Genomic DNA, 25482 nt, shown 5'->3' on the forward strand with positions numbered 1-25482 from the left:
GGAGCACCTGGCAGGCCCTCGGAGAGATCTTAATCTCCCTTTTCAGGGCAGTTCCCAATGTTGATCTTTTGGTGCCTGTGTGCAGACCTGTATGTACCCAATTAAACCTCCTTTCATCAAGGGCAACACAGACCGCGACTGTAAGGTGACCAGACTCCAACAAATCCAGGCAACCTCTGACGACTTGGAAAGGAAGATCAAAGGCAACCTTTTGACAGAGAGGCAGGGCAAGTCAGAAGGCAACACCCTTTTGATTGAAAAGAAGGGGGGAGAGAACCACATGACAGTGCGGTGCAGCATAAAGGTATCGCAGCAGGAGTCTGGGATGACCTGCATAACTCATGAGTGGTGAGTTATGTGTGTCACCTCGAACAAGGGTCAGTAAAACCTTTATGCCGCCCCATCATGTAGTCCAGTGGCGCCACATATTTCACAGAGTTGTAAGGCAATTTAGGTCGCTTAAACAGACGCCAGTTTCTTTTCTGCCCTGGCAAATCAGGGGTGTAAAATATCTAAGTGACCTAGATGGCAGGCTCAAATTTGCACCCGCTGTCATCTACACCTGAACGGGAGGCCGAAGCAGAAAATTGGGGGCTTGATTTGCACAGTTACTGAGCACCCACAGTCAGCAGGAGTCAGCAGACAGAGGGGACAGGTCAAGGTGAGGGGGACAGCGACTTCAACTGGAGTCTGAGAGAGCAACAGACGCCGGCAGAAGCCGACGTCTCCCCTGCAGCTTCCTCCAATGGCAGAAAGCAGCAGGGTGCAGAGGGGAAAGCAGACAGGCATGAGGGTGAGCAGGGATTTGAGGGGCTGATGGGGGAGGAAGTGGGGATGTGGGGTGGGGGCAGAAGGAAGCAGTGACAGGGAACTGAGAAGGGCTGCGGCATGCGTGGGGAGGGGAAGAGCCCTGTTCACTCCTGCCTCAGCTTCTCTGTGCTTCAGCCCAGACCGAAGCCAAAATGGCAGTGCCATGGGAAACCTTTCAAAGTACCAATGCCCAAGCTAGTATGCTGCCAAGGAGCCTTTAAGGAGTCAGACCACTGATTCTCTAGAGCAAATAGAATGGTAGCATGCAAATTGGCTGTAGAGGAAGAGGGGTGATTGGCTGAGTTACCTCTGATTTCACAATGGACACCGGAGTGTTCACCTGGCCAGGTCTAGTCTATTATGGAGGCATCGCTCATGGTTCTACAGTTAAGGCTGAGCTGGGTTTGTACTTAAACCAGGGATTCTACCTCTTTATTATTCCCCCAAATTACAGCACTTATAGGTTGAGGACAGAATGGAATTTACAAATAAATCTGTTAATTAATTTGAATTAAAATTAATTTTAAATTGGCTCCTTGAAGAAATTCAGAATCAGGCCTCAGATTATCTTAATAATGGAATAACAGACTACCCACATAGTTAAAACTCATTGAAATCTCATGCAGAAGCTACATTTCAAGAAATCAGAATGTGATTTAGCTGAATTATTGACCGTTATATCTAATTGTTATGTGGGACCAGGTCACCAGCTCAGGTCACTTAGCTGAGGCCGTTGTGTCATCAGAAGGATAGAACATTGCTTTGTGTAGGGCCTACATAAACAATTAAGCAATTACAGTGAACACCCAATTGGAATCCAAAAGAATTCCCAACCAGATGTTAAGCCAAATTCTGCCCCTTTTTACTAAGCGTTGTCCCTTTAAATGTTTCTTCCGAGCAAACCAGTGTTAAGAATCCACAAATCTCATGTTTTAGGGCATCAGTTGGTTGCACAATTACTTTGCTGCATTACAGGGAACTGGCTGCTTTTTGCTGGAACGTTAAGACTGGCCACTTCTTGAGGTAACTGGACCAGACGTTTGATTTGCTGTGGCAAAACTTGTATCTTACTATACAACTGCCAAGTCACAATGATAGTGGGCACGTGCTGAGTTTGAGTTCTCTGAGTACTGTGGAAAAGGACTGTCCAAATGTTGGAACTAAGTTGTCAGGAAAGAGCTACAGGAAATAAACAGTTAAATGGGGGAAGACAGAGAAATCTGCTCACAGACATAAAAATTAAACCATTATTTCAGCCTTGGCATTGCAGTTTCAAAAATAGTATTTTTAAAAGGTGGGAATTTTAATTTTCAAAAGGTGTGTGCACCTTTAGTCACAGCTGTATTAAACTCCAGACTGATTGTTCACATGGCTATTAGTTAAGGCTTGTATAAGCACTTCCATTATAAACCTCCGGTCTTTTTAGGAGTTTATAACTGGGCCATAAAATTTCACTCCAGGCTGAAATTTATCATGAAAGGGTCTGCCGTGAAGGAATCCATTCATTTGAATTTTGAAGTCCCATAAGCTTAAATCAACAACATAGGGACCTTATCCTGAAAGCTGTCTGGACATGGAACTCCTAATGGTTTCAAGGGGTGTTCTGATTGAGGTGAGCTTGCAAGACTGGGTTAGAATCTCCTGATTTGGGCTGTGGTTTTGTACTCTTAAAATTTTAAGAATGAAATTTTCCCAGACTTGGGCTGAATGCTGCACTGATTTAAACCCCAATTAAGCCCACTGCTTTCAATGGCTCCTAATGGGGTGTGAATCAGCACAAATTTCACACCTCACTCCACAGTGCCTTCAATGCTCCAAATGAGGATGCCAGGCCTCAATTCAGCCAAGAACTTAAGCACATGCTTAAATGCTTGGTTGAATAGGGATGGATTTATGCGTGTATCTAAATGCCTTGCTGAATCAAATCAGGGACCAAAAATAAATAAATAAATAAATAAATAAATAAATAAATAAATAAATAATAAAAACAACAGAGATCTCACCCCATGGTTTATAATTTAGATGAGAACCTTCACAGAAATACCTCCAATAAAACAGCCCAAAATGTCTGATTTAAAGTTCAAGATTTTTGAGAGAGGGGACAGAGGGTGTCAAAAATACAATCTTTCTCCTAAGGTCCTCTTGTCTCCCCGCCACTCCACACAAGATTTTACAGGGGCTCACAGCCAGGAAGCAGAAGTTGTCTGAGTTGTGTTTGAAGGGCAGGTGATAGAGTTGGAAGTCATTTCTAATACAGTCTCCTGCTGCCACTGATATTTACTTTTCATGAAACATTCTGAAGCTTATAAAGAGAACAACCCAGATGAGTTGCAATATTGAAATTTACATGTTTTCTAAAGCTGCTACCTTATGTTCTCTTGGGTAAGTACTACACGAGGATGCAGCGAGACAGTCATACAGTGCTAGTCAAAAACTCATCAGATAAATTATTCAATTAAATGCCCTTGCTTGTCCTTAGATTCTGAGCTCCGTAGATCATGGGCCATCCTTCTGAAGTGTTTGTTTGGAAAGCGCCTAGCACATAGTGGACATTATTGCAACTAAAATAATAATAAATATTTTCCCATTGTTCACTTAGTTCTAGAACTGAACAGGAATTCTGCAGAGAGCATCAGAAATTGTTGCTGGGTTGTTAATTGAAAGTTAATTAATTTGCATGCTATACAATTTGAGATCCTCTAGGCCAGATTTTGCCTAGATTTTGCCAGATGCCTCAACAGCATAAATCCGGAGTAACTCCATCAACTTCAATCAATTATCCAGGACAACAAGGATCAGAATCCGGCCCACTCTGTTTGGACCCAGCAACATCCTTCTGTAGAAGAGACACTTCCTTCAGGTTTCCCATGCCGAGAAGTTTCACGGGACCACCTGTTCTTTATTAGCCATGTGTAATGATTTGTCTCTCCTCCAGAAAACAAACAGCATATGCCCGGTTCAAGCACTTCACTGGCAAATAGTGAGTTTCATATAAAACAGAAGTTAGAACATGCATTCCTCTCTTCTCTATAGAGGCAAATACTGTGGCTAGACTTTTACAAGGGCTGGATAATTTCATGACCAGCAGTAACGCTTGCAGTTATAGTGTACATACGATCATAAAGGATAGTCAAATCTCATGCTTCAGGACATCAACTGATCACTGTAAGGGACAGGAAGGAATTTTCCCATTTGTGCAAAGCATTGTAATAATAAGCTATTGACAGTGGGTGGATTTTGACCTTTTTCAGGTATTGATCACTGCAGGATACCAGACTTAAAAGATGAATGATCTAAACTGGGATGGCAATTCCTACGTTCTCTCTCAGTTAAGGCTTTTCTCTTATTTTATTCTTTTTTCATAGAATCATAGAATATCAGGGTTGGAAGGGACCTCAGGAGGTCATCTAGTCCAACCCCCTGCTCAAAGCAGGACCAATTCCCAACTAAATCATCCCAGCCAGGGCTTTGTCAAGCCAGGCCTTAAAAACCTCCAAGGAAGGAGACTCCACCACCTCCCTAGGTAACGCATTCCAGTACTTCACCACCCTCCTAGTGAAAAGGTTTGTCTTTTAAGGTGATTTTAAATGTCTAAATTCCCCCCACCCATGCATTAAAGGTAACTGTAAGAGCCACCAAGTCACTCTGGCAGCTTTAGACTTTGATCCCACACTCTCTTAAACGCATGCTTAACATTATGCAGGTGAACAGCCCAAAGGTTCCAATGGAGCTACCCACATGCAGAACTGCTTGCAGGATCAGGGTCTTAATGATATTGCACAGACATCTACACACCCACCACCCACTGATTAGCATCAGTTAGGGGCACAGTGATTTTCCATGCTTTGAAAAAGTAGAGCTGAAAAAAAAACATCTTTAGACAACAGTAAGTGCATCCTTTTATAGGATTGACTGATTTGTCTTCTCAGAAAGAAAGAAAGAAAGAAAGAAAGAAAGAAAACAAACATGCAGGAATGGTATTTCATTTCTAACTGCATCCATAGGCCAGTAATGTGTAACATAAACTCTTAGCCTACCATACAAAGAGGGTGCCCCAAAATGGTACCTGCAAGAGGTCTCTCGGAAGGAGATGTTTAAATCCCAGTGGGTGTGTATCCTGTTAAACAAACAAACAAACAAACAAAGAGGTAAGTGACACTTGCCGAACAGGACACCTCCTACAGCTCAGAGACACACTCGGTCACACCACCAGCCGTGCACGTCTAGCATGCTCCCCTGACCTTATCCCACCCACCGCCACTATCCCCAAATGCATGCTGCTGCGATGAGCCATGCTGCGCGCACACACCGGCCCCGGTGGGAGCCCACCGCAGGCTTTGCTGTGCGGTCAATTAGAGCCCTGTGGGTGACCTGTGCAGTGACGAGAAAACTCCTCTCTCCTGCGCGCAGCCACACTGATAGGCCAAGGGGGGTGGCAAGATGTTGTCTCAGCTAATAGGGCGAGCTCACAGGAAGCTGAACAGCATTGACATTGCATTAAAGAAAACCCTGTATCAAGCCCCCTCCCCGCTTCCCTGCCCTAGCTGTAAATAAATTATTAGCTATTTCCCACCTCAGAAATTAATTTTACATATTCTGTCACTCTGCCTGGTGACGAGCTGGAGCAGTAGATTCCAGATGAACGACATCCTAAATTTAGACGATGACGGGCAGCTGAAATTTTCTTCCGCTGCCGTCCTCAGGGTGGGCATTGTCCACCCTGATCTGAATCGGCTATGTTAGGATCTTTTCTCCGCAGCCCCAGGGGCACCCTGTAAGTATCACTTTCGCCTGGCAGCTTACAGAGGATGGCAGCTTCCACTGTTTCATCGGGCCAATAGGATGGAAAATAATTCCCAACCACCGGGGGCCTAAGTTTTCCACGAAGTTACAGGGGGCATCTGTCTGCAGGCAAAACACCTCACCACCACATCTGCCTGTGAAAAACCAGCCTCTGCAGACACAGGTTGCTGAGAGTGCTAAGCAAATCCGTCTGCAAAGAACGCGCATGGTGAGAGCCTAATGCACATTCGTCTAACGACGGACATCGGCTCTCCCTCTCCCATTCCATCTGGCCTTGATTCAGCAAAGCACTTAAGCAACATACTTGAAGTCCATCCAGTTACACCAATGGCCTAATCCAAAGCCCACTGGACTCGATGGGAGTGTGCTGACTTGAACGGGCTTTGAATCAGGCCAGAAAGTGCATAAGTGTGAGCAGTGAAGTCAGCGGGACTTAAGCCCAGGGTTAAGTGCTCTGTTGAATAAGGATGGATTCAAGTTTGCACTTAAACTGGATTGGGATGGTTTTAAGTGCTTTGCGGGAGTAGGGGCATCTGCTTTAATTCTAGCTCTAAGAAACAGGTGAAAGCAACACTGAACTCTCTTTGATGTAAACACATATCCAAGGTATAGGACTATTGGGGGCCTTGTTCCTAATGAGAGAATATAACTTGTCTGTGCTTCCTATATGCCTGGCTCAGGAAAGGGAGTCTGGTTCCTTGTCAGTTGGGGGTGAGGAGGTTGTTTGGTCTTTAGGTTGGTCCATGTTGTTCCATCCATCAAATCATGCTCAGAAGTGTATTTATTAATTCCATTAATTGCAAGTCCAATTTCTAAGTCTCCGCCTCCCATTCAACAGCTTAGGAAACCTGCTCCAGATTTCTATTTTCCTGGCCTCACAATTGCAGACAAAAAGATTATAGGAGCATCAGAGATGCTAAGATTACAGTAATAAAAGCTGTAGCTCTGACTTCATAAAACACCAGGGGCAAGGAATGGGTAGCTGTTTAGCAGGGACAGAAGCAGAAGACCTCAATGGGTCTGATGCAATTATTATGGCTTTAGTGAAATTATAAGGGTGGGGAGGGGATCCCATTCACCCTGTCCGTCACCCTCGGGCATGGAGGTTTCGCATAAGGTGGTTTTTCCGGGTTGAGCAACTCGGGATCTCTCTTTCCAGATTTAGATTTCAATTTACTAAAGAAGACAGGTTGTAAAAATGAGCAACTTCTAACAAAGCTCTGATCCGGGTTGGGAAAAGCCTGGGCAACTTGCATTCATTTTGCCCCGTCGAACAGAACAGAATCATCTAAGCTTAAAGTAACCCCACTGATTTCAAAGCAGTTACCCCTGATCTGCACTGATAGGAGAGCAAACTCAAGCCCTGGATTTTCAAGCTTGGGTAGAGATTTCTATTATTATTTAGCGATGCAGCATCTGATCTCCCAGCTCAGAACTCTTCACACATGCTGACTCTTGCTCTTTACACCCTTCACATCTGTCACAGGCCTGCTGCCTGCCTTTCATCTTGCAAATCCTGTGCGTCTGTTGGAAGTGGACTCCCCCCTCCCATCCTCCTCCATCTAGTTGGTTATACTCTCTCTTCTTGTTGCTATTCAAGCAAACACAAATGTGGCCGTATAGTTTATAGAGCAGAGAGAGGGCTGAAAGCAAGAGACAGCTTGAGAGAGGAAGAAAGAAAAGGATTTGTCTGATTGCAAATTCCATTATCAACCTCAAACTCAGGCGAAGTTTACAAACTTTTCAGCAAACATAAGCCGAAGTCAGGGCTTTGGGTGAAATTCCTGCAAAACTGGGTTTTGCTCAAAATCAGGCATAACATGGAGGTGCTAGTGGAGTTTTACTTTCCGTTTTGGGGTTTGTTTGCATCCAAGGGTCAAAGCAAAACCCCAAGGGGCGAAAGCCCACGTGAATCAAATAGCAAAGAAAGGCCTGGCCTGTCCCCAGCAGAGCGCAGCTGGTTAGTTCCACACAGCTCTGGGAGCTAGAGTCACAGATTCCAAGGCCAGACAGGATCATTGCGAACACCTAATCTAACCTCCTGCATTGCACAGGCCAGAGAACTTTCCCAAAACGATCCCTACGTTTTAGAAAAACATCCAAACTTAATTTAAAACTAGTCAGTGATGCAGTGATGGAGAATCCACCATGACCCTTGGTACATTGTTCCAATGGCTAATTACTCTCACTGTTAAACAGTTACACCTTATTTCCCATCTGAATTTGTCTAGCTTCAACTTCCATACCCACTGGATCATGTTCTGCCTTTCTCTGCTAGAATGAGAGCCCATTATTAAATAGCTGTTCCTCATGTAGGTACTTACAGATTGTAATCAAGTAAATCCTTAACCTTCTCTTTGTTAAGCTAAACAGACCGCTCTCCTTGAGTCTATCACTGCAAGTCAGGTTTTCTAACTCTTTAATCATTCTCGTGGCTCTTCTCTGAACCCTCTCCAATTTTTCAACATCCTCCTTGACTTGTGGGCACCAGACCTGGACACGGTACTCCAGAAGCAGTTGCAGCAGTGCCAAATACAGAAGTAAAATAACCTCTCTGCTCCTCCTCAAGATTCCTCTGTTTATGCATCCGAGGATCGCATTAGCCCTTTTGGCCACTGTGTAGCACCGGCAGCTCATATTTACCTGATTATCCACAAATCCCGCAAATCTTTTTCAGAGTCAGTGCTTCCCAGGATAGAGTCCCCATCCTATAAGTATGGCCTAAATTCCTTGTTCCTAGATTATACATTTACATGCTAGCATGTTATTTTATATTTACATATTAAAATGCATATGGTTTGCTTGCTCCCATTTTACCAAGAGATCCAGATTGCTCTGTCAGTGGCCTATCCTCTTCATTATTTATCACTCCCCCCAGTTTTTGTGTCATCCGTAAACTTTATCAGTGACAATTTTATGGTAGGAGCAGTGGCAGAGAAGACAGCAAATAGTCAACCGAACCAACAAGTGGTGATGCCATTTTAGATTTAGTATTGGTAAGTAGTGAGGACATCACTGAAGAACAGGACAACCTTGGTTCGAGCTATCATTATTTAATTCAGTTTAAACTAAATGGAAGGATAAACAATAATAGGTCTGCAACTAGGGTCCTTGATTTCAACAGGGTAAACTTTAAAAAATTAAGGAAATCAGGGAAGTGGATGGGACTGAAAAACTCAAGGATCTGAATGTGGAGAATGTTTGGAATTTCTTTAAGTCAAAGATGCAAAACTATCTGAAGCCTGCACCCCAAACAAGGGGGAAAAAATTCATGGGTAAGGGCTGCAGACCAAACTGGATGAACAAGAATCTCTTGACTGTCAGAAAGTGTGTGTGTGTGTGTGTGTGTGTGGTGGGGGGGGGGGAGGGGGAGGGAAGAGAACTGCCAAAAGCCAAGCAGCATTGGATCTTGTAAAGGAAATTAAAACCAGTAGTAAAAGGTTCTTTAGTCATATAAATAAAAAGAAAACAAGGAAAAAAGAAGTGGGACAACTAAATACTGAGGATGGGGTGGAGATTAGAGATAATCTAGGTCTGGCCCAGCACCTAAACAAATACTTTGCCTCAGTTTTTGATAAGGTTAGTGAGGAGAGGGGGGCAGTGGAAGGGTGGATAATGGGAATAAGGAGATGGAAGCAGAAATGACCACATCCAAGGTGGAAGCCAAACTCAAACACCTTAATGGGACTAAATCAGAAGACCCAGATAATCTCCATCCAAGAATATTAAAGGAACAGGCACACAAAATTGCAAGCCCAATAGCAAGGATTTTAATGATTCTGTAAACTTGGGGGTTGTACCTGAAGACCGGTGAATTGCAAATACTGTACCTATATTTAAGAAAGGGGAAAAAAGGTGATCTGGGAAACTACAGATCCATTAGTTTGATCTCAATTGTATGCGAGGTCTCAGAACAACTTTTGAAAGTGAGAGTAGTTAAGGACATAGAGGTAAATGGTAATTGGGATAAAATACAACATGGTTTTACTACAAAAGGTAGATCGTGTCAGACCAACCTGATCTCCTTCTTTGAGAGAATAACTAATTTTCTAGACAAAGGAAATGCAGTAGATCTAATTTACCTGGATTTCAGTAAGGCACGTGATACAGTTCCACATGGGAAATTATTAGTCAAATTGGAGAAGTTGGGGCTTAATACAAGACTCCAAAGGTTGGTAAGGAACTGGTTATAGGGGAGCCTACAATGGGTCATGCTGAAAAGTGAACTGTCAGGCAGGAGGGAGGTTACTAGTAGAGTTTCTCTTGGGCTTGTGACTAATCTTATTCAACATTTTCATTAACAACTGGCACAAAAAGTGGAAGTTTGCTAATAAAACTTGCAGATGACACAAAGTTGGGAGGAACTGCCAATATTGAGGAGGACCGGAATATAGCACAAGAACATTTGGACGAGCTTTAAAACTGGAGTAATAGAAATGGAATGAAATTTAATAGTGCAAATCGCAAGGTCATGCACTTATGGATGAACAACAAGAATTTTTGCGGTAAACTAGGGATGTATCAGTTGGAAGCGACAGAGGAGGAGAAAGACCTGGTGCATATTGGTCGATCACAAGATGACTATGAGCTGCTAATGTGATGTGGTTGTGAAAAAGGCTAATGCAATCCTAGGATGCATCGGGTGAGGAATTTCCAGTAGAGAAAGGGACGTGTTATTACCATTATACTAGGCACTGATGACAACTAATCTGGAATACTGTGTGCAGTTCTGATCTACCATGTTTAAGAAAGATGAATTCAAAACTGGAATAGGTATAAAGCAGGGCTACTGGAATGATCAGAGGAATGGAGAAACTATATTACGAAAGGAGACTTAAGGAGCTTGGCTTGTTTTGCCTAACCTAACAAAGGCTGAGGGGAGATACAACAGCACTCTATAAAAGGAACAGAAGAGAAGTTATTTAAGGTAAGAGCCAATGTTGGCACTAGAACAAATGGATATGAACCAGCCACCAGCAAATTTAGGCCTGAAATGAGCTGAAGATTTCTAATTGTCAGAGGAGTGAAGTTCTGAAACAGCCTTTCCCCGGAGAGCATTGGGGCAAAAAAACATAACTTGTTCTAAGACTGAGCTTGATAAATGTATGGCGGGGATGGTATGATGAGACTGCCTACAGTGCCACATGGCCCATCCATGGCAGCTACTAGCAAATATCCCCAACGGCCAGAGATGGGACACTGGAGGGTGGGTCTTGCCCAGAGTCTAACTGTTCACCATATTTGGGGTCAGGAAGGAATTTTCCTCCAGGTCATATTGGCAGAGACCTTGGGGTTTTTTTTGCCTTTCTCCACAGCATGGGGCACGATCACTTGATGGTTTGAACTAGAATAAATGGTTGAGTCTCTCTAACTTGAAGTCTTTACATCAAGATCTGAGGACTTCAGCAACTCAACCAGAGGTTAGGGGCCTATTTCGGGGGCGGGAGGGATAATGTTCTGTGGCCTACAATGTGTAGGAGATCAGACTAATGATGATGATGGGTCCCTTCTGATCTTTAAGGCTGTGAAACTGTATTTTCTTCCAGGTCATTGATAAAAATGTTAAGAACATGTTAAGGCCAAGAACAGATCTTTGCAGACCCCACTAGAAACACACCTGTTCATAGATGTTTCCCTGTTTACAATTACATTTTGAGACCCATCAGTTAGCCAGCTTTTAATCCATTTAATGTGTGCCACGTTAATTTTGTATAATTCTAGTGTTTTGATCAAAGTCATGTAATACCAAGTCAAATGCCTCACAGAAATCTAAATATATTACATCAATATTATTACCTTTATCAATCAAACTTGTAATCTCATCAACAAAGATATCAAATTAGTTTGACAGGAGCTATTCTCCATAAACCCATGTTGATTGGCATTAATTATATTACCTTCTTTTAATTCTTTATTAAGTGAATCCTATATCAGCCACTTCAATACTTTGCCTGGGATTGATATCAGACTGACAGTCCTATGATTACCCAAGTAATCCCATTTACCCTTTTTAAAATACTGGCACAACATTAGCTTTCTTCTAGTTTTCTAGAACTTCCCCAGTGTTCCAAGACTTATTGAAAAATCAACATCACTGGCACAGGAAGCTCCTCAGTTAGCTCTTTTAAAACTCTTGAATGTAAATTATCTGGACCTGCTGATTTTAAAATGTTTAACTTTAGTAGCTACTGTTTAGTATCCTGCTGAGATACAAGTGGAATGGAAAGAGTGTTATCGTTATATGATGAGTCTGCATCATCTGTTTTTCCTCAAATACAGAACAGAATATTTATTGAACACTTCTGCCTTTTCTGCATTATTATGATAGTTATACCATTTCTATCTAGTAATGGGGCCCAATACCATTGTCAGTATTCATTTTGTTCCTAATATACTTTAAAAACTCCTCCTTATTGTCTTTAACTCTGCTGGCCATAGATTTCTCCTTATTCTTCTCCCCTTTTCTTCCCTCAATCTTCTACAATTCCTAGCATTTGATTTATATTCATTACCATCAATTTCCCCTGTCTTCCTTTTGTTATATGTATATTTTATAGATGCCTTTGCTTCTCCTCTAAACTAGATCGGTTTTTTAACCAATATGGTTAAAATGGTCCCAAACTTGATCTCACACAGCCCAACAGGACAAGGCATTTCCACTCCCATGAGAAAGGAAAACCTCCACTACCTCATTTTAGCCAATCAAACTGCACTATGCAAATGATCTCATGACAGCTGCATAGGGGGAACAGGTGGGTGTTACAGTCTCCCCTACCCAACAATATGCTCCTTGGAACAGGCTTGAAGTCAAACTATGTTAAAAAAAGAAAAAAAAAGAAGATTTTACTTTTCCTATCCATTCTCTACAAAACAATCTGTCACTGCCCACAAAAGAAATCAAAAGCAACAATCATCCTGCTGGAGGGCTTGGCCCAGAGCTATGTGTAGATTAAATGCTGTGTTTGCCTGGTTAAAATCTTGTGATATGCCATCCAATAGAAAACTCACAATACAGAGGAGCTGCAACTAAGGTGACCCAGCCCTTAGGCTTCTGATGGAATCAGACACGTTTCACTCATAAGGTCTTCAGAACCCATCGATGGGCCAAATTCTACCTGGGGCCATGTGTACGGCACCCACTACATTACTGGGATCCCACAGTGCGCGCACACACACACAAAGTGTGGGATCTATCATAACTGGGACTGTAAGCAGGCACACTGTGAATCACAGTAAGAACTGGAGATTTCTCCTCCACTACCAATGGGAGTTTTGCCAGCACTGATTTCACCACAAGTCTGTCTCTCTGCACGGGCCCTACAGATCACAGCTACATTGCATATTCGCTCATTAGAATGTTACTTTGACATAGAAACTAAAGCGCTTTCATCGAAAGCTCTCAAGCACTGTACAAAGATGTGGAGGTGTCACCACGTCCATTCTACCAACAGGAAAACTGTGACTCACCCAGAGAATCAGCGGCAGACCAATCGGGGAGCAACCAGTCTCCTGATTCACTGGGCTTAGACCACTGGGCTATGAAACCTTTATTGTATGATAAAAGCAGCACTATCTAATCAATCCTCTCGTCATAGAATTTAAGTGAAGCGACTTGCTCAAGGCCGCGTGTCAGAGCAGAGGCTTGAGCCCATGTGCTCCTGGCTCCCAGCCTTGTGTTCAGTCCATGCCTCTCTCTAATGTGACTACTACTATGTTATTTGTCGGTCCAATTAAAAGTCTCCTATTATCTAATATACAACTTCTCATGGGTTGCTGAAGTTGCCAATCTGCCCAGGAAAGCAGAGTGCTCCCAAAATGTCAGCGTGAGGTGACTCACAATGAGGTTCAGTGCAGCTGAACACCGAAGTACAATAGCCTTGCCTCAGTGTGATAAGCAGGGGGAAAGGGAGAAGCTTATGCTAAAGGGATAGTGCAGATCCACACAGAGGCAGAGGCAGCTATTTGCTGAGATGGATAATTAAACACCCATATTTAGACAAATGAATAGGTGAGAATGAAATTAAATCCTAATTATCTTTTTTGGGGGGAGAAGGTAGTTTAACCAAGCACTCTTGCCGTGTTTCTATGGCGTTTCTACCTCCAATTAGATTTCTGAGACTAATGTACATTTCGCTTTAACGGGTTATTCATTCAATTGAAATCAAATTACTAATAATTTGCAAGCTATCAGCTACACAAGCCGTCTTTGGGCTTTATACAGACGCTAAGCCAGTTCCTGACAAATTAATAATAATAAAAAAAAAATGCAGGCAGGCAAGCAGCAGCATCGCCACCTCCTCATCCTCCCAGATCTCAGCCACGGTGTGATCAGTTCTAAAGGGTTTTATAAAAACGGCCAGACGGGTCCCACGGCAACAGGAGGTGACTGCTTCCCCATGCTGTTTGTAACCCAGCGAGGCCAAAAAGAGGGTGAAATTAACAAACTGCCAGATCAGGTACATGAATGAGGAGTGACTGAACTGTCATATTTTGGTTTAAAAAAAGAGAGAGAGAAAAAATAACCCCCAAAATTTAACAGGAAGGGCTGGAGCAACTCAAGACATCTACGGAGCGTGCTTTGGAATAAGAATGCAGCCCAAAATGAAAGCGACAGAGTTGGCAAAATAATGATGCGCAGCTGGGATACTTTTTAATTTGCAAGTTGTTTCCCCCCTAATTTCTCTTTACCCCAGCGGTCCCTGCGTGCTTTCAACACCAAAGCAGTAACCCAGAAGAGGCCAGCAGCATGAGTCAGACATGCCCCTAGTGACCTGTCACTTCAGAGCGAGACCACAGCCTAATTCTGCAGCTGAGCTTTTACAGTGTACAAGTCACTTTCCAACCGCTTCGTTTCCTCACTCCGGCTGCCCCGGAGCACGCTGCAGTGACCGACAGTGGAGTAGAAAAGAACAGGGAGTGCTGAGCAGTGTTCAGCCAGCTCATCGCTGCTGGAGAAACAGGGCCATTCACGGGCAGCTCCCCAATTGCCCCTTTCTCAGTCCTTACAGTAGATAAATAATGCTTCCAAAGTATTCTTTTAATCCATTCAGTTCTCTAGTCTAGACAAGGCCACAGAGCGAGATAAAACCCAATAGGGATTCCCCCAAATTCTCCAGATCAGAAAGAAAATTCAACTGAGGGAATGTAGGTAGGGAAGAAGGGAGAATTCAAGAACCCAGTTTTACATACTATAGGACTTGATCCATAGCCCACTGTGGTCAATGGGAGTCTTCACAGTAATTCCAATGGGCTTTGGATCAGATCCTATATCTCACTGTCACGTTTGCAAAAACACCACACTTGGGTGCACAGAGGAGCTCTTGCAACGCAACAGGAGATGCTGCAGATGTTAGGTTTGGGAGCAAAAATACATGCAGCTGTCACTCATGATGCTGCTGCGTTCAGAGGGTTGGAAAGTCACAGTCAGCCCCCCGTGCCATTATCTCAGCACCCACCACTGACAAGCCAGAGCATGTGGCTGTGAGTGCCAAGTGCATCATGGGAAGTAGAGCAGCCTACTGATTAAAGGAGGGTGGGCCTGCAAATCGGGAGTCCTGGGTTTTATTCCCTATCCTGCAGCTGACTTTCTGTGTGGCACTTCGGTTCGCCAGGCCTTGCTCTGTCTGTAAGGCTGGGGTGACAATGATGGCTACCTCTTTGACATGCTTTAGGATCCCCAGATGACAGGTATTACCTAAATAAAAACCATCAGCGTCCCTATGACAAAACTGGGGCACTGCAGGGCGAGGGGTGCTGCAGCAAGGGTAGAGATCCAAGAACCCGCTGTGGGATGCATAAAGGCACTTGCAGGCCTGGATTTCATTTAATTTGATCTCACTTTTCCCCTTGTCCCAGCCTGGTACCTATGTCTTGCTCAGGAAGAGATTTCTCACTGTTTATCATTTTTTATCCTACGGTATCACTGTGGAATAAGGAGCCATTTCCCCTCTCTCTTAAATGTAAGTCCTCATTAGGTCAACTGCAGCTTCCTGGCACTCTGGACCAAATCCAGCATTTGCTTCCCAGATGGATCTTTTATTTATTGATTGATTGGAGTGACTATTATTAAGCAGCAGGCAGACGTGGCAAAGGAGGAAATGCAGGGAGGAAATATCAGGCAGAAAGAGAAAGGAGGAGCAGAGTAAACAATCGCTGCGAGCGCCACGTTACACCACCAGCACGAGGTGGGACCCCCACCCCCAATCCCCTCACCAACTGGTACCATTTGTCACAAGGGTTAGGACAAGGGCTGCAGAATCCAATCCAACCGACTGGCTCATTAGTGGAGCCACAGTGCTCTGCCCCATTCCTAGCTCTCTTCAGCTACAAGTTGGCAACAGAACCTGCTCTAAAGACGAGCCAGCTCAGCCCATTTCCAATGGGAGCAGAGCCAGATCTCCGGCACCATCCGCTAGATGAGGCGTGGAGGCTGGGTGTTTCGAGTCAGGCCATGACACTGGACCAATGACAGGCCCACTGACTAGGCTCTGTCAGAAGGGAGAGGGCATTGCTACATAGCCACTATCAGGCGGCATCACAGGGGGGAAGAGGAGAGCTGAGTCTCAGACAAGGCCCATTGTCCTGAGAAGGCTTTGCCTCGCACCCGACGGCTGTATCACAGGCAGGTGCCTGCGACAGATATAATAGGGGGCCTTCAGTTTGAACTTCAATCAATTAGAGAGTCAAAGAGCAGCAGCCTTATGGGATGTCAGAAATAGCTTTCCACTTAGAGAGGGAGGCACCGAAAGGGCTGACAGCAGCTAACCATTAAGGCTTAGTGGAGGTCGGCGATCCTGCTATTAGAAAATGGAAGCAGAGTGAGAACAGTGCCATGAGCTGGTTTTCTGGGCCGGGGAGGGAGAAGAATGAGTTTGCAGTTAAACGCCAGCGCACAGAGACACGTGCGGCAGGACCGAGAACAGAGCTGTGCAAACTACAGCTGAGTAGAGAGAGAAGGCTGCAAAACGTATGCCCCACTCCTTCTTGAATCAGGGTCTCTATTTCCAACGCTGCCCCCATTCGAAAGCCATTAGCTTAATGTCAGGAAAACAAGGTAAAAATACCTGGACATCTTAGGGATGGAGCCATCATTACCCCAGCCAGAGGATAATGCTCAGAGAGGGTCTTCAATAAGGGGAAAGCAGGAGGGCCTCCAGGGACTTCCTGAAGGCACAGACATCAGTCTTCATTAGAGCCACGGTCACTGGCCCATCTCCCTTTTTTGCACTCCTATTCCTCTCAAAACCAGCTTTGATTTCAGAACAATGTTTGGCAAGGGATCAGGCCCACCACGTGGGCTCATTATGCAATCTGCTACTGTGTTTGCTGCTCTCACTCCTTTTTCAACAAGAATTTCATTGGTATTTTTAACCGGGCACAGCGATTTGAGCCTATCCTCGTGTTACCCAGGCCAAACTACATATTTACAGGTAGCCAGTAATGGTTCCTTTGGAGCATTTAGAGCTGGTCAGGTCAAAAACTTTTACCGTTTTTAACAGGTGCTTAAGTATTATTGCCTCCTATTATTAGCCATGCCATTATGGCCTGCTGGAGAATTATCCACATATGTATTTCTACGAGCAGTTACACAGCCCATCATCTCAAAGCTCAGGGGCTTTCATTAGATTTCTTTCCTTTCCATCTTAAGAGAACAGCCACCATCTAAAAGTAGTAGTAAAATTCTCTCACACTCCTGTGCTCAGCTGCCTGGTTTAAACCAAATAGGAGCTGAGGCTTGGTTTACATTTAAAACGTATCCTGGCATGGCTATGATGGGCAAAAGTCTGAAAAATCCACACCCCCTAGCCAGCACAGCTAAGCTGACAGAAACGTGCTTTTGTCCACCTGGCTAATGTCGTTCAGTGAAGTGGTGTTTCTAAACCGGCAGTACGCTGCGCGTCCGTCGGCGTACGCTGTGTGTCTACGTCGGCGTAGTTATGCAGACACAGGCTCTGTCGTGTAGACACTGAGAAACCTCCAGTTAATCCTTCAGATGCTTTATAGTTCCTATAATCCAGCATCTATGTCAGTATTACTGCTCCTGTTTGAAGGGCCTGTGGTAGCTATACACAATGGTGTGGCGAAAAGGCAGTTTCAGCCCTAATTCTAAACTCCCAGGCTTTTGTTGGTTAAAGCCAGTCTCTCTTACTATTATAGGTTCGGATTCTCCAAGATGTCTAAGGGAGTTAGGCGCCACACTCCCATTGAATCTCAGTTGAATCTGGTGCCCAACCTCCCTTAGCTTCCTTTGAAAAACCACGGTGATATTGTTTTAGTGTGCATCTGCGACAGATCAGCATGAGAGAAGGGACCTGTGTGGAGAGGTTTTAGCTCAGGTGCTAAGAAGGGGGCAGCTTAGTCAACAATTCATCAGAAATGGAAAAGGCTTCATGTTGCCAAAGTCCCAATTTAGCCCTGGCCTACTCAGCGTTTGTACCTGTGTAACTATTTCAGTTAGGGGTGTGATCTATTACCGAAATAATTATACTGGTGGAACCCCTTGCGTGGATACAGTTATGCCTGTATAAACGTGCCTTAAACTGGTATAGCATATTTCCTTTCTTGTATGGGAACAGGCTAGCTACCCTAGTATAAAGCCTACTGATATAACTGCATCCACGCTAGATGAGATGTACTGCTTTCACTAAACTGCGACAGTTAAGGCAGTACAACTTGTGTGTGTGGAGAAGTCCTTAGAAGAGCGAGGCTTTCTGCAACCAAAGGCCTGAATGCATTGCCCCCTGGCGCTTGGGTGGCTGCTGCTGGAGAGTTTACAGTCAGAGTGTCAAGCATTACAGCAGGGGTTCCCAACCTTTTTCTTTCTGAGGCCCCCGCAACATGCTGTAAAAACCTCCAAGTGCCTGTGCCACCTGTGCCACAACAACTGTTTTTCTGCATATAAAAGCCAGGGCCACCGTTAGGGGGTAGCAAGCAACGCAGTTGCCTGGGGCCCCATTCCACAGGGGCCCCCGCAAAGCTAAGTTGCTCAGGCTTCATCTTCAGACCCAAGTGGCGGGGCTCGGGGCTTCAGCTTTCTGCCCTGGGCCCCAGCAAGTCTAATGCCGGCCCTGCTTGGCGGCCTCCATGAACCCTGCTCGCAGCCCCCCAGGGGGCCCCGGACCCCTGGTTGAGAACCACTGCGTTAATGTATCAATCCCAGCACAGGAAGCTGGCTGGGAGAGAGAGGACTTGAAACCTTCCGTTTCCCAGATGCAGGGCATGTTCACAGAATGCTAATGTAAAATGTGCTCAAGCGGGGCTCATGATGTCGTGCTAAAAGATGGATCAACCCACCTGTAACCACAGGTCACATGGATCTCTGTACAGGGACCCAGGCTCACGTCAGTTACAAGGTTTGGTTTACTTAACTTTGTTATATGCGCCAAAAGCAACTGCTGAGCATCTCTGACTCCTTCCAAGACCTCCTTCCGCAGGTGTTCCGTAATATGTAGGATCAGGACCTAACAACATGCTCGCGGGCAGAGACATGACCTCACTGGCCACTTTATTAAACAATCTGCAAAAAGACACCTTCTTCCTCGACTATGTAAAGGGCCTGCAGACAAGATTGCAATTCACCATCATTACAAACTACTGTTTGCAGAATCAATAACGGAATATTTGTATTGGATAGCATACCTTTCTTCCAGGGCCTCCCAGCACTTTCCAAACATTCAATAATCTTTGCAATAGTACTCCAGCAAGATTGATATATATTATTGAACCCATTTTACAGAAAAAGGGTAGGGGCTACTTTCTTACTGTTACAGCCAGAGGCGTGCAGAGATGCAGTGGCCAAGCAACAGTGGTTACATATACTCTCCCTATGCAGCACAGATGACTTCAAAAAGTGCTCAGCAACCGCACCTACTACCCCTTTAAGAAGTTGCAGCATCCACTCCCCCCAGTAGCAACCTCAAGCACTAGCAGGCACACATGGGTTGGGATGGCAGGACCCTCAGCCATGCCCCTAATCTGTCCAGCCATATCCCTTCTGCAGTGCACAGAGCTGACAGCTGCACTAGCCGATCCTCCTCCATCATGCAGTCCGAAAGCACCAGAATCAGACACCCTGCTCTTAAAGTGCACCCACAAGGAGACCCAAAGTGGATGGATTGCCTAATGTCACCTCGTGTGCCAGTGGCAAAGGCTGGACCAGACCTCAGGAGATTTAGCTCACAGACCCCTGGTTCTGCTCACTAAGCCCCATTCCCTTTTCGTTAACCATGGCAAACCTTCCTGACACTGGCACACATTCCCTCACGTTGATATTGGGGGCGGAAGGAGACATTTCATAAAAGTGAAATCAGAAACAAAAGTATTCAAAACGACAGAGAGAGAGAGAGAGAGAGACTGGCTTTGTTCTGACCTCACTCCCTTGCGACCACTGTTTAGCCTATTTCTTCCTCTCCCCTGGAGGCAACGACACCTCTGCCCAATCCGTCACCACTACGGGAGGCTGCAACAGGTGAATTAAAACAGAAAGCAGATGGGGCACCATCTCTGCCTGGCCCCAGCTGTCATGTCTGTTACACATCTAGCTTTTATGATGATGATGTTGGCCTCTCTGGAACCAGGTTGACCACGCCCTCCTCCCTCTCCACTGTGCTGCTAATGACAAGAGAGAGAGCACAGCAAGTGCATGTACACTGCAGAAGAGCCGTGCCGAGAAGGGATCCAACTACTTTCTACCCACTGTTCTCCCCAGAGCCAGCCCTAAGCAATAGCACATGCTACCCCTCTGACTCACAGCTCCACCTGTAGAACTCTGTGCAGCTCAAAGGCTTGTGTCTTTCACAGAAGCTGATCCAATAACAGATATGACCTCACCCACCTTGTGTCTCTAATATCCTGGGACCAACACAGCTACAACAATGCTGCAAGCTCCATCTTTGGGCATTCAAGGCCATGGGGTAGGAGTGGATGTAATGTGCGCTTTAAAGGTGTAAGAGCTGTAGCATTAGGAGATTTCTGAAGGTGGAGGTGTGGGCAGCAGGTGCCTCCTGGTGCGGTATCGAAAATGTATTCTCTCTCTCTGGTTATTACTCCATCTATCACTGCGGTGCCTGGGCACGTTGGAGCTGCCTCTGCCATTCTAGCCCTTCATCAAGACATATATGAGAATAGCTCTGGGCCAGGACAGACAGCACAAGGTCTCTCTGTCTCTATACTGGCACACCCACATAGCAGCCAGACCAACTTTACCAAGCTCTCCTTCGCCTCCATGCTTTACTCCTCCACCACCTTCCAAAGGTCCCACATTCCAACAGATTCCCTGGCAAACTCTGCGTTTGCAATGAATGAGGCTCCATATTCCCTGCAGCCATTTTTTGCTCGCCACTAGGAATCTCCAAGGCCCGGGCTTCAGGACGAACTTGAACACCACCATCTGTGACATCACGCTACACGCCTGATCCTAGGCAACACCCCTGCTAGCACTAATGGAGCCCAGACTGGGCCCCAAGAGGGTACCAGAGTCGGCGATTACTCTGGAAGGCTCCAGAGAGGTGCTGAGCATAGGCAGCTCCGGCTCCAATGCTCAGCAACTCTCAGAACGAAGCCCTGTCTTAGCAAGAACTGTAGGCACAGAGGGCCTCTGAGCCAACTCCCACTGGAAAGAGGATTGGGCTGGTCTGAAAGCGAAAAAGGAAATGCAATATCCCCACACAGCTCTTTCACAACGGCAGCAAAGTGAGGTCAAAAATGCCTCTATGGAGTAAACAGGATTCAAACTAACTGGGAAGCATCGGCCCCTCCTCCTAAGAATTCAAAGCAAGCTTTAGACTGAGACCTTCCAATAAACTGATCAAAAAAGTGGAAGGAGGGGCAGCGAAATGGTGAGCTGAAGGACCAGGAGCTAATGACAATTAAGGAATATTTTTTTCTGCATTTCCTAATAAACAAGGCCAAGCAATTACTGTAATTAAAGATTTAAGATAAAAGCACTTTATATTTTGGGGGCCCTGAATATCAATTAAATATTTATTATGTTATTCTCCCTCCTAATGAGAAAGCCTAGCATTGTAATTTTTGCAGAATTAAAAGCATAATTAAAGGAGGGTGGGGGTGGGAAATTATGGTAGCTTCTTGGGACTGTTTAGCCAGGTTCGTGTGTGTGCCCATGTGGGAGAGAGAGCACGAGATGCACCTGCCCCTCTGCCCCTTTTTCCAATTAATAACCCTTGGCCAGCACTGTTGACCAACTACCGTGATGGGCGAGGAGCTCTTGGTTATAGACGGGCTTCACCCGAGGGGCCAGGCTACTTTTTCGACTCCCTTATTCCTGAGATCGCAGATGTTACACACGGCGGCTTCTGCTTGGAGGAAAGGGGAAATGGCTTATCTGCTCAGGAGCAAGAACGCATAAAACACAAAAAAGCAATTACATGCCTTCAGTTTCCACTCCTCTGTTTTTATAGCGCTTGTCTGGGAATCTGAGCGATTTTATGCATTAGAGAGAGATGATGATCAAAATGAGTAGCAATGACATGCATGGGGGGGCCGAGATGCAGCCGCTCTGGATATTTATTTTCCTGTAGTTATAGATCCTATAAACAACATATTTCTCTGGAGGGATGTAAGAACCCAAAAGTTCTGCAGCTGAATACCAGGAGTGACGCGGCTTTTCACTAGAGACAAACTTAGGGGACACCTAGGTGTGACTTAAGATTTTCAATTCCCTTTTCAGTTCTGCGTCAGTTTTAGGTAGGAGGAGCACACACAGTACAGAGAGATGTTCAAAACACACACACACACACACACACACACACACACACACACACACACACACACACACTCTCTTTCCTGACGTTTTACTGACTATTTTCAATCCACAGCTCTTTCAACACATCTGCTTTAATACTTACCATCGCATTCTTCAGGCCAAGCCTGGGATTTTGTCTTTTGCAATTTGACATTTCCAATTAGGAGCATAAACAACACTCTCCCCAGCCTGCCACCGTTCTGTTTACCAACGGCCCAAAGTTTGTAAAGGTTCTAGATCACCGAGGTCACGTTAGGACAAACCAGAACGTAGGGCCAGATCTTCAGCTGGCATAAACCCATGAAGCTTCGGCATCCTTATACCAGCTGAGGATCTGGCTCCTAGACTTTTGCCACGTTCTACCATCTGGGATTGAAAAGGCCCCATGCAGCACAGTCACAGAACACTGGACGGAGGGTCAAATGAGATTATCGTCTAATGGGCGAGTGCCACTAGTACCGAGGTAAATTCCATAGTACGTCTATTGAAGGCTCCATAGACACCCAACCTCTCCAAACAGGAGTGAGTGGGTCACAGTAAGGAACACAGAGCAGGAAGCCCCCTTCCATTCATTGCTATAATGAATATATATCTGCTCCAGCTACACTTTCGTTTCCAATTCAGCAGATGACGCCAACAGGCGTCCTTTGAACTTGAGCTTCCCGTGGCAGCTCTGGCACAGTCCCATGACCCGCCGTCAAGTGCTCTCCATCTCTGGGCTCGCAGTGCCAGCATCCCACAGCTGGAAAGTACCTTCTTTTCATGATACTGATATGCAGATCCTCCTCCTGCTTCACTTCGGGGTGTTGACCATTGGCCTTGTCACTCTCCTCGCTGTCGTCGCTATGTGAGAAAATGGAGGTCAGCTCTTTCTTTGGGAGCCTGGTGGGAGGCAGAGGGATCGTTCTCTTCTCGGCCAGGCGACCCCGGTTCTGGCGAGCGGAAGGAATTGGCACAAAAGTCGGGGAGGGGGAAGAGAAGGAGAATTTGATTAGGCAACTCAGGACCAAAAAGCTCGCCTCAAAATTGCTACGTTGTGAGAGTCAGCGCCCAGTGAACACGGGTGTGAAGGTTCGAATACAGGTGACTTTCAAGGGAGTTCTCATGACTGTCACACTCAGCATAAACTTGCTGCAGTTCTAACAGGCAGACGCTTCACATCCCCATTTCCTACGCTCTTCCTGCTGGGCTAGGTCAACAGGAGGGGAAGACAACAGCAGAGGTAGGGCCCAGCCCCCCTCTCTCAGAGATTTCCTACTAACTATATAGGATAGATTTTATGCATAACAGGGGAGACTCTCCCCCCCCCCCCCCAGCACCAAGGCTATGCTCCAATTAAGTCCCACTTCAGCCCTATTTTGACTGAAGTGGTGCATGAGGGGAGGGTGGGGAACCACCCAAGACACACACAACCTCTTGCAGGTTTTCGACACTGGGGTGAATTTCCCGCAGCCAGAATACCTATAGGCCTGACCCACACCCCAAACTCCCTGTGACTCTAATAGAAATTCCCCGCACCGTGGGATGGCAAGCTCCGTCCCTCCATAACAGCAAACAGTCTGTACTACTGCAAACGTAAAGCTATCACCACAGGGGGGTTCATTGTCCTTTTCACACTCCCAGCTAAACTGGGTGGATTTTAACAGAGGAAGGAGCTTGTACAAACTCTCCCCAGACAGTCCTGCCAAAGTACGTCAATTACCACGCAACTCTTGAGAAAGCCAAAGTACAAACAAACAGACTGAAAACTCTTGGGGCAGGGACTGTCTTTTTGTTGTACACATGTACAGCACCTGGCACAATGGGGCGCTGATCCCAATAATAACCGTATACCTCATTTACGATTGGGATAGCGTAACCCAGGGGCTCTCCACCTGTCCAGACTACTGTACCCCGTTCAGGAGTCTGATTTGTCTTGCGTACCCCCAAGCTTCACCTCACTTAAAAGCCACGTGCTTACAAAATCAGACCTAAAAATACAAGTGTCACAGCACACTGTTACTGAAAAATTGGCCTCTTTCTCATTTTTTCCATATAATTATAAAATAAATCAATTGGAACATAAATATTGTATTTACATTTCAGTGTATAGTATATAGAACAGTATAAACAAGTCATTGTATGAAATTTTAGTTTGTACTGACTTCGCTGGTGCCTTTTATGTAGCCTGTTGTAAAACTAGGCAAATATCTAGATGAGTTGATGTCCCCCCTGGAAGACCTCTGTGTAGCCCCAGGGGTACACGTACCCTTGGCTGAGAACCACTGGTGTAACCCACCGGTGAGTGTGCGCCACAGGTCCCCCATTCTGTGCCTGATCCACAGAGGATGAGAGTTTGTTATCGGCCCAGTTAGGGAATCTTGGCTTTTTAGCTCAAGCTGTAGAAGCTCATGTAGAAGCACATTGGTTCACTCCCAGGTCCGTCAGGCAAGATGGCAACCATCACATTCGCACACCAGGTGTGAAAGTGGTTTAGGAGACCTGAGACAGACCGATACAAAGCTAAGGTCCTTGCCCTCTAGAGCTTAAAATCTAACGAGACATCAACATAAACACGTGATTGGAAAGGGAATCATGAAAGCGGTGAAGTGAAGCAGGAGTCCTGTGACTCCCTACAATTTGTGCATGCATCTTCTTCAGTGGGAAAGGCAAGGCCTTGCGGCCCTCTTGGCAGGAGCGTGCTTTCAGGAGGGACTTGCAGAGAGCAGAAGGTGAAGTGTGTCAGGCCAGGTCAGATAAATGCAGAGCGACATTTAACCTCACAGAGGTTCTCAGAGGCTGCAGCTCGGACCTTCCAAATAATCCTGACAAATGAAATGCTTTGGAAAAGCAGCGGAGAGCTACTAGATAGCTGAATAAACCTCAGTGCAAGTCTTTTTTTTTAACTAAATACATTTCAAACTTTTCCAAGAACGCCAAATGAAAACGTCTCGTCCATGTCTTTCCAGTTGTGTTAATTAAGGGGAGCCCTGATCATTGCAATAATTAGCTACGGCCACCTAAAGGTGTAACCCAAAGGAGGCCTGTTAGCCTTCCCATTCTAGTGCATTTCAGAGCCAAAGAGCAGCTGCTGTGACCAGCAAACATCAGGGGACAGAGAAGCAATG

General features: G+C 45.5%; 1 protein-coding gene across 8 annotated transcripts in view; it reads right to left on the reverse strand.

Annotated features, from left to right (window-relative positions):
• SAMD11 (sterile alpha motif domain containing 11) overlaps positions 1–25482 on the reverse strand; it is a 218006-nt gene that overhangs the window by 99911 nt on the left and 92613 nt on the right. For 7 of the 8 annotated variants that reach the window (XM_029913542.1, XM_024201646.3, XM_024201647.2 and 4 more), the window contains exons 3-4: positions 23129–23307; positions 4877–4927 (exon numbers count right to left, since the gene is read on the reverse strand). In XM_029913542.1, coding sequence (XP_029769402.1) covers positions 4877–4927; positions 23129–23307 — 230 coding nt within the window. The remainder of the gene's footprint in view (positions 1–4876; positions 4928–23128; positions 23308–25482) is intronic. The other variant, XM_029913541.1, reaches the window with a different exon arrangement.

This window comes from Terrapene carolina, unplaced genomic scaffold (genome assembly GCF_002925995.2).
Source record: "Terrapene carolina triunguis isolate 2854851 unplaced genomic scaffold, T_m_triunguis-2.0 Scaffold714, whole genome shotgun sequence".
Classification (NCBI taxonomy): domain Eukaryota; kingdom Metazoa; phylum Chordata; order Testudines; family Emydidae; genus Terrapene; species Terrapene triunguis.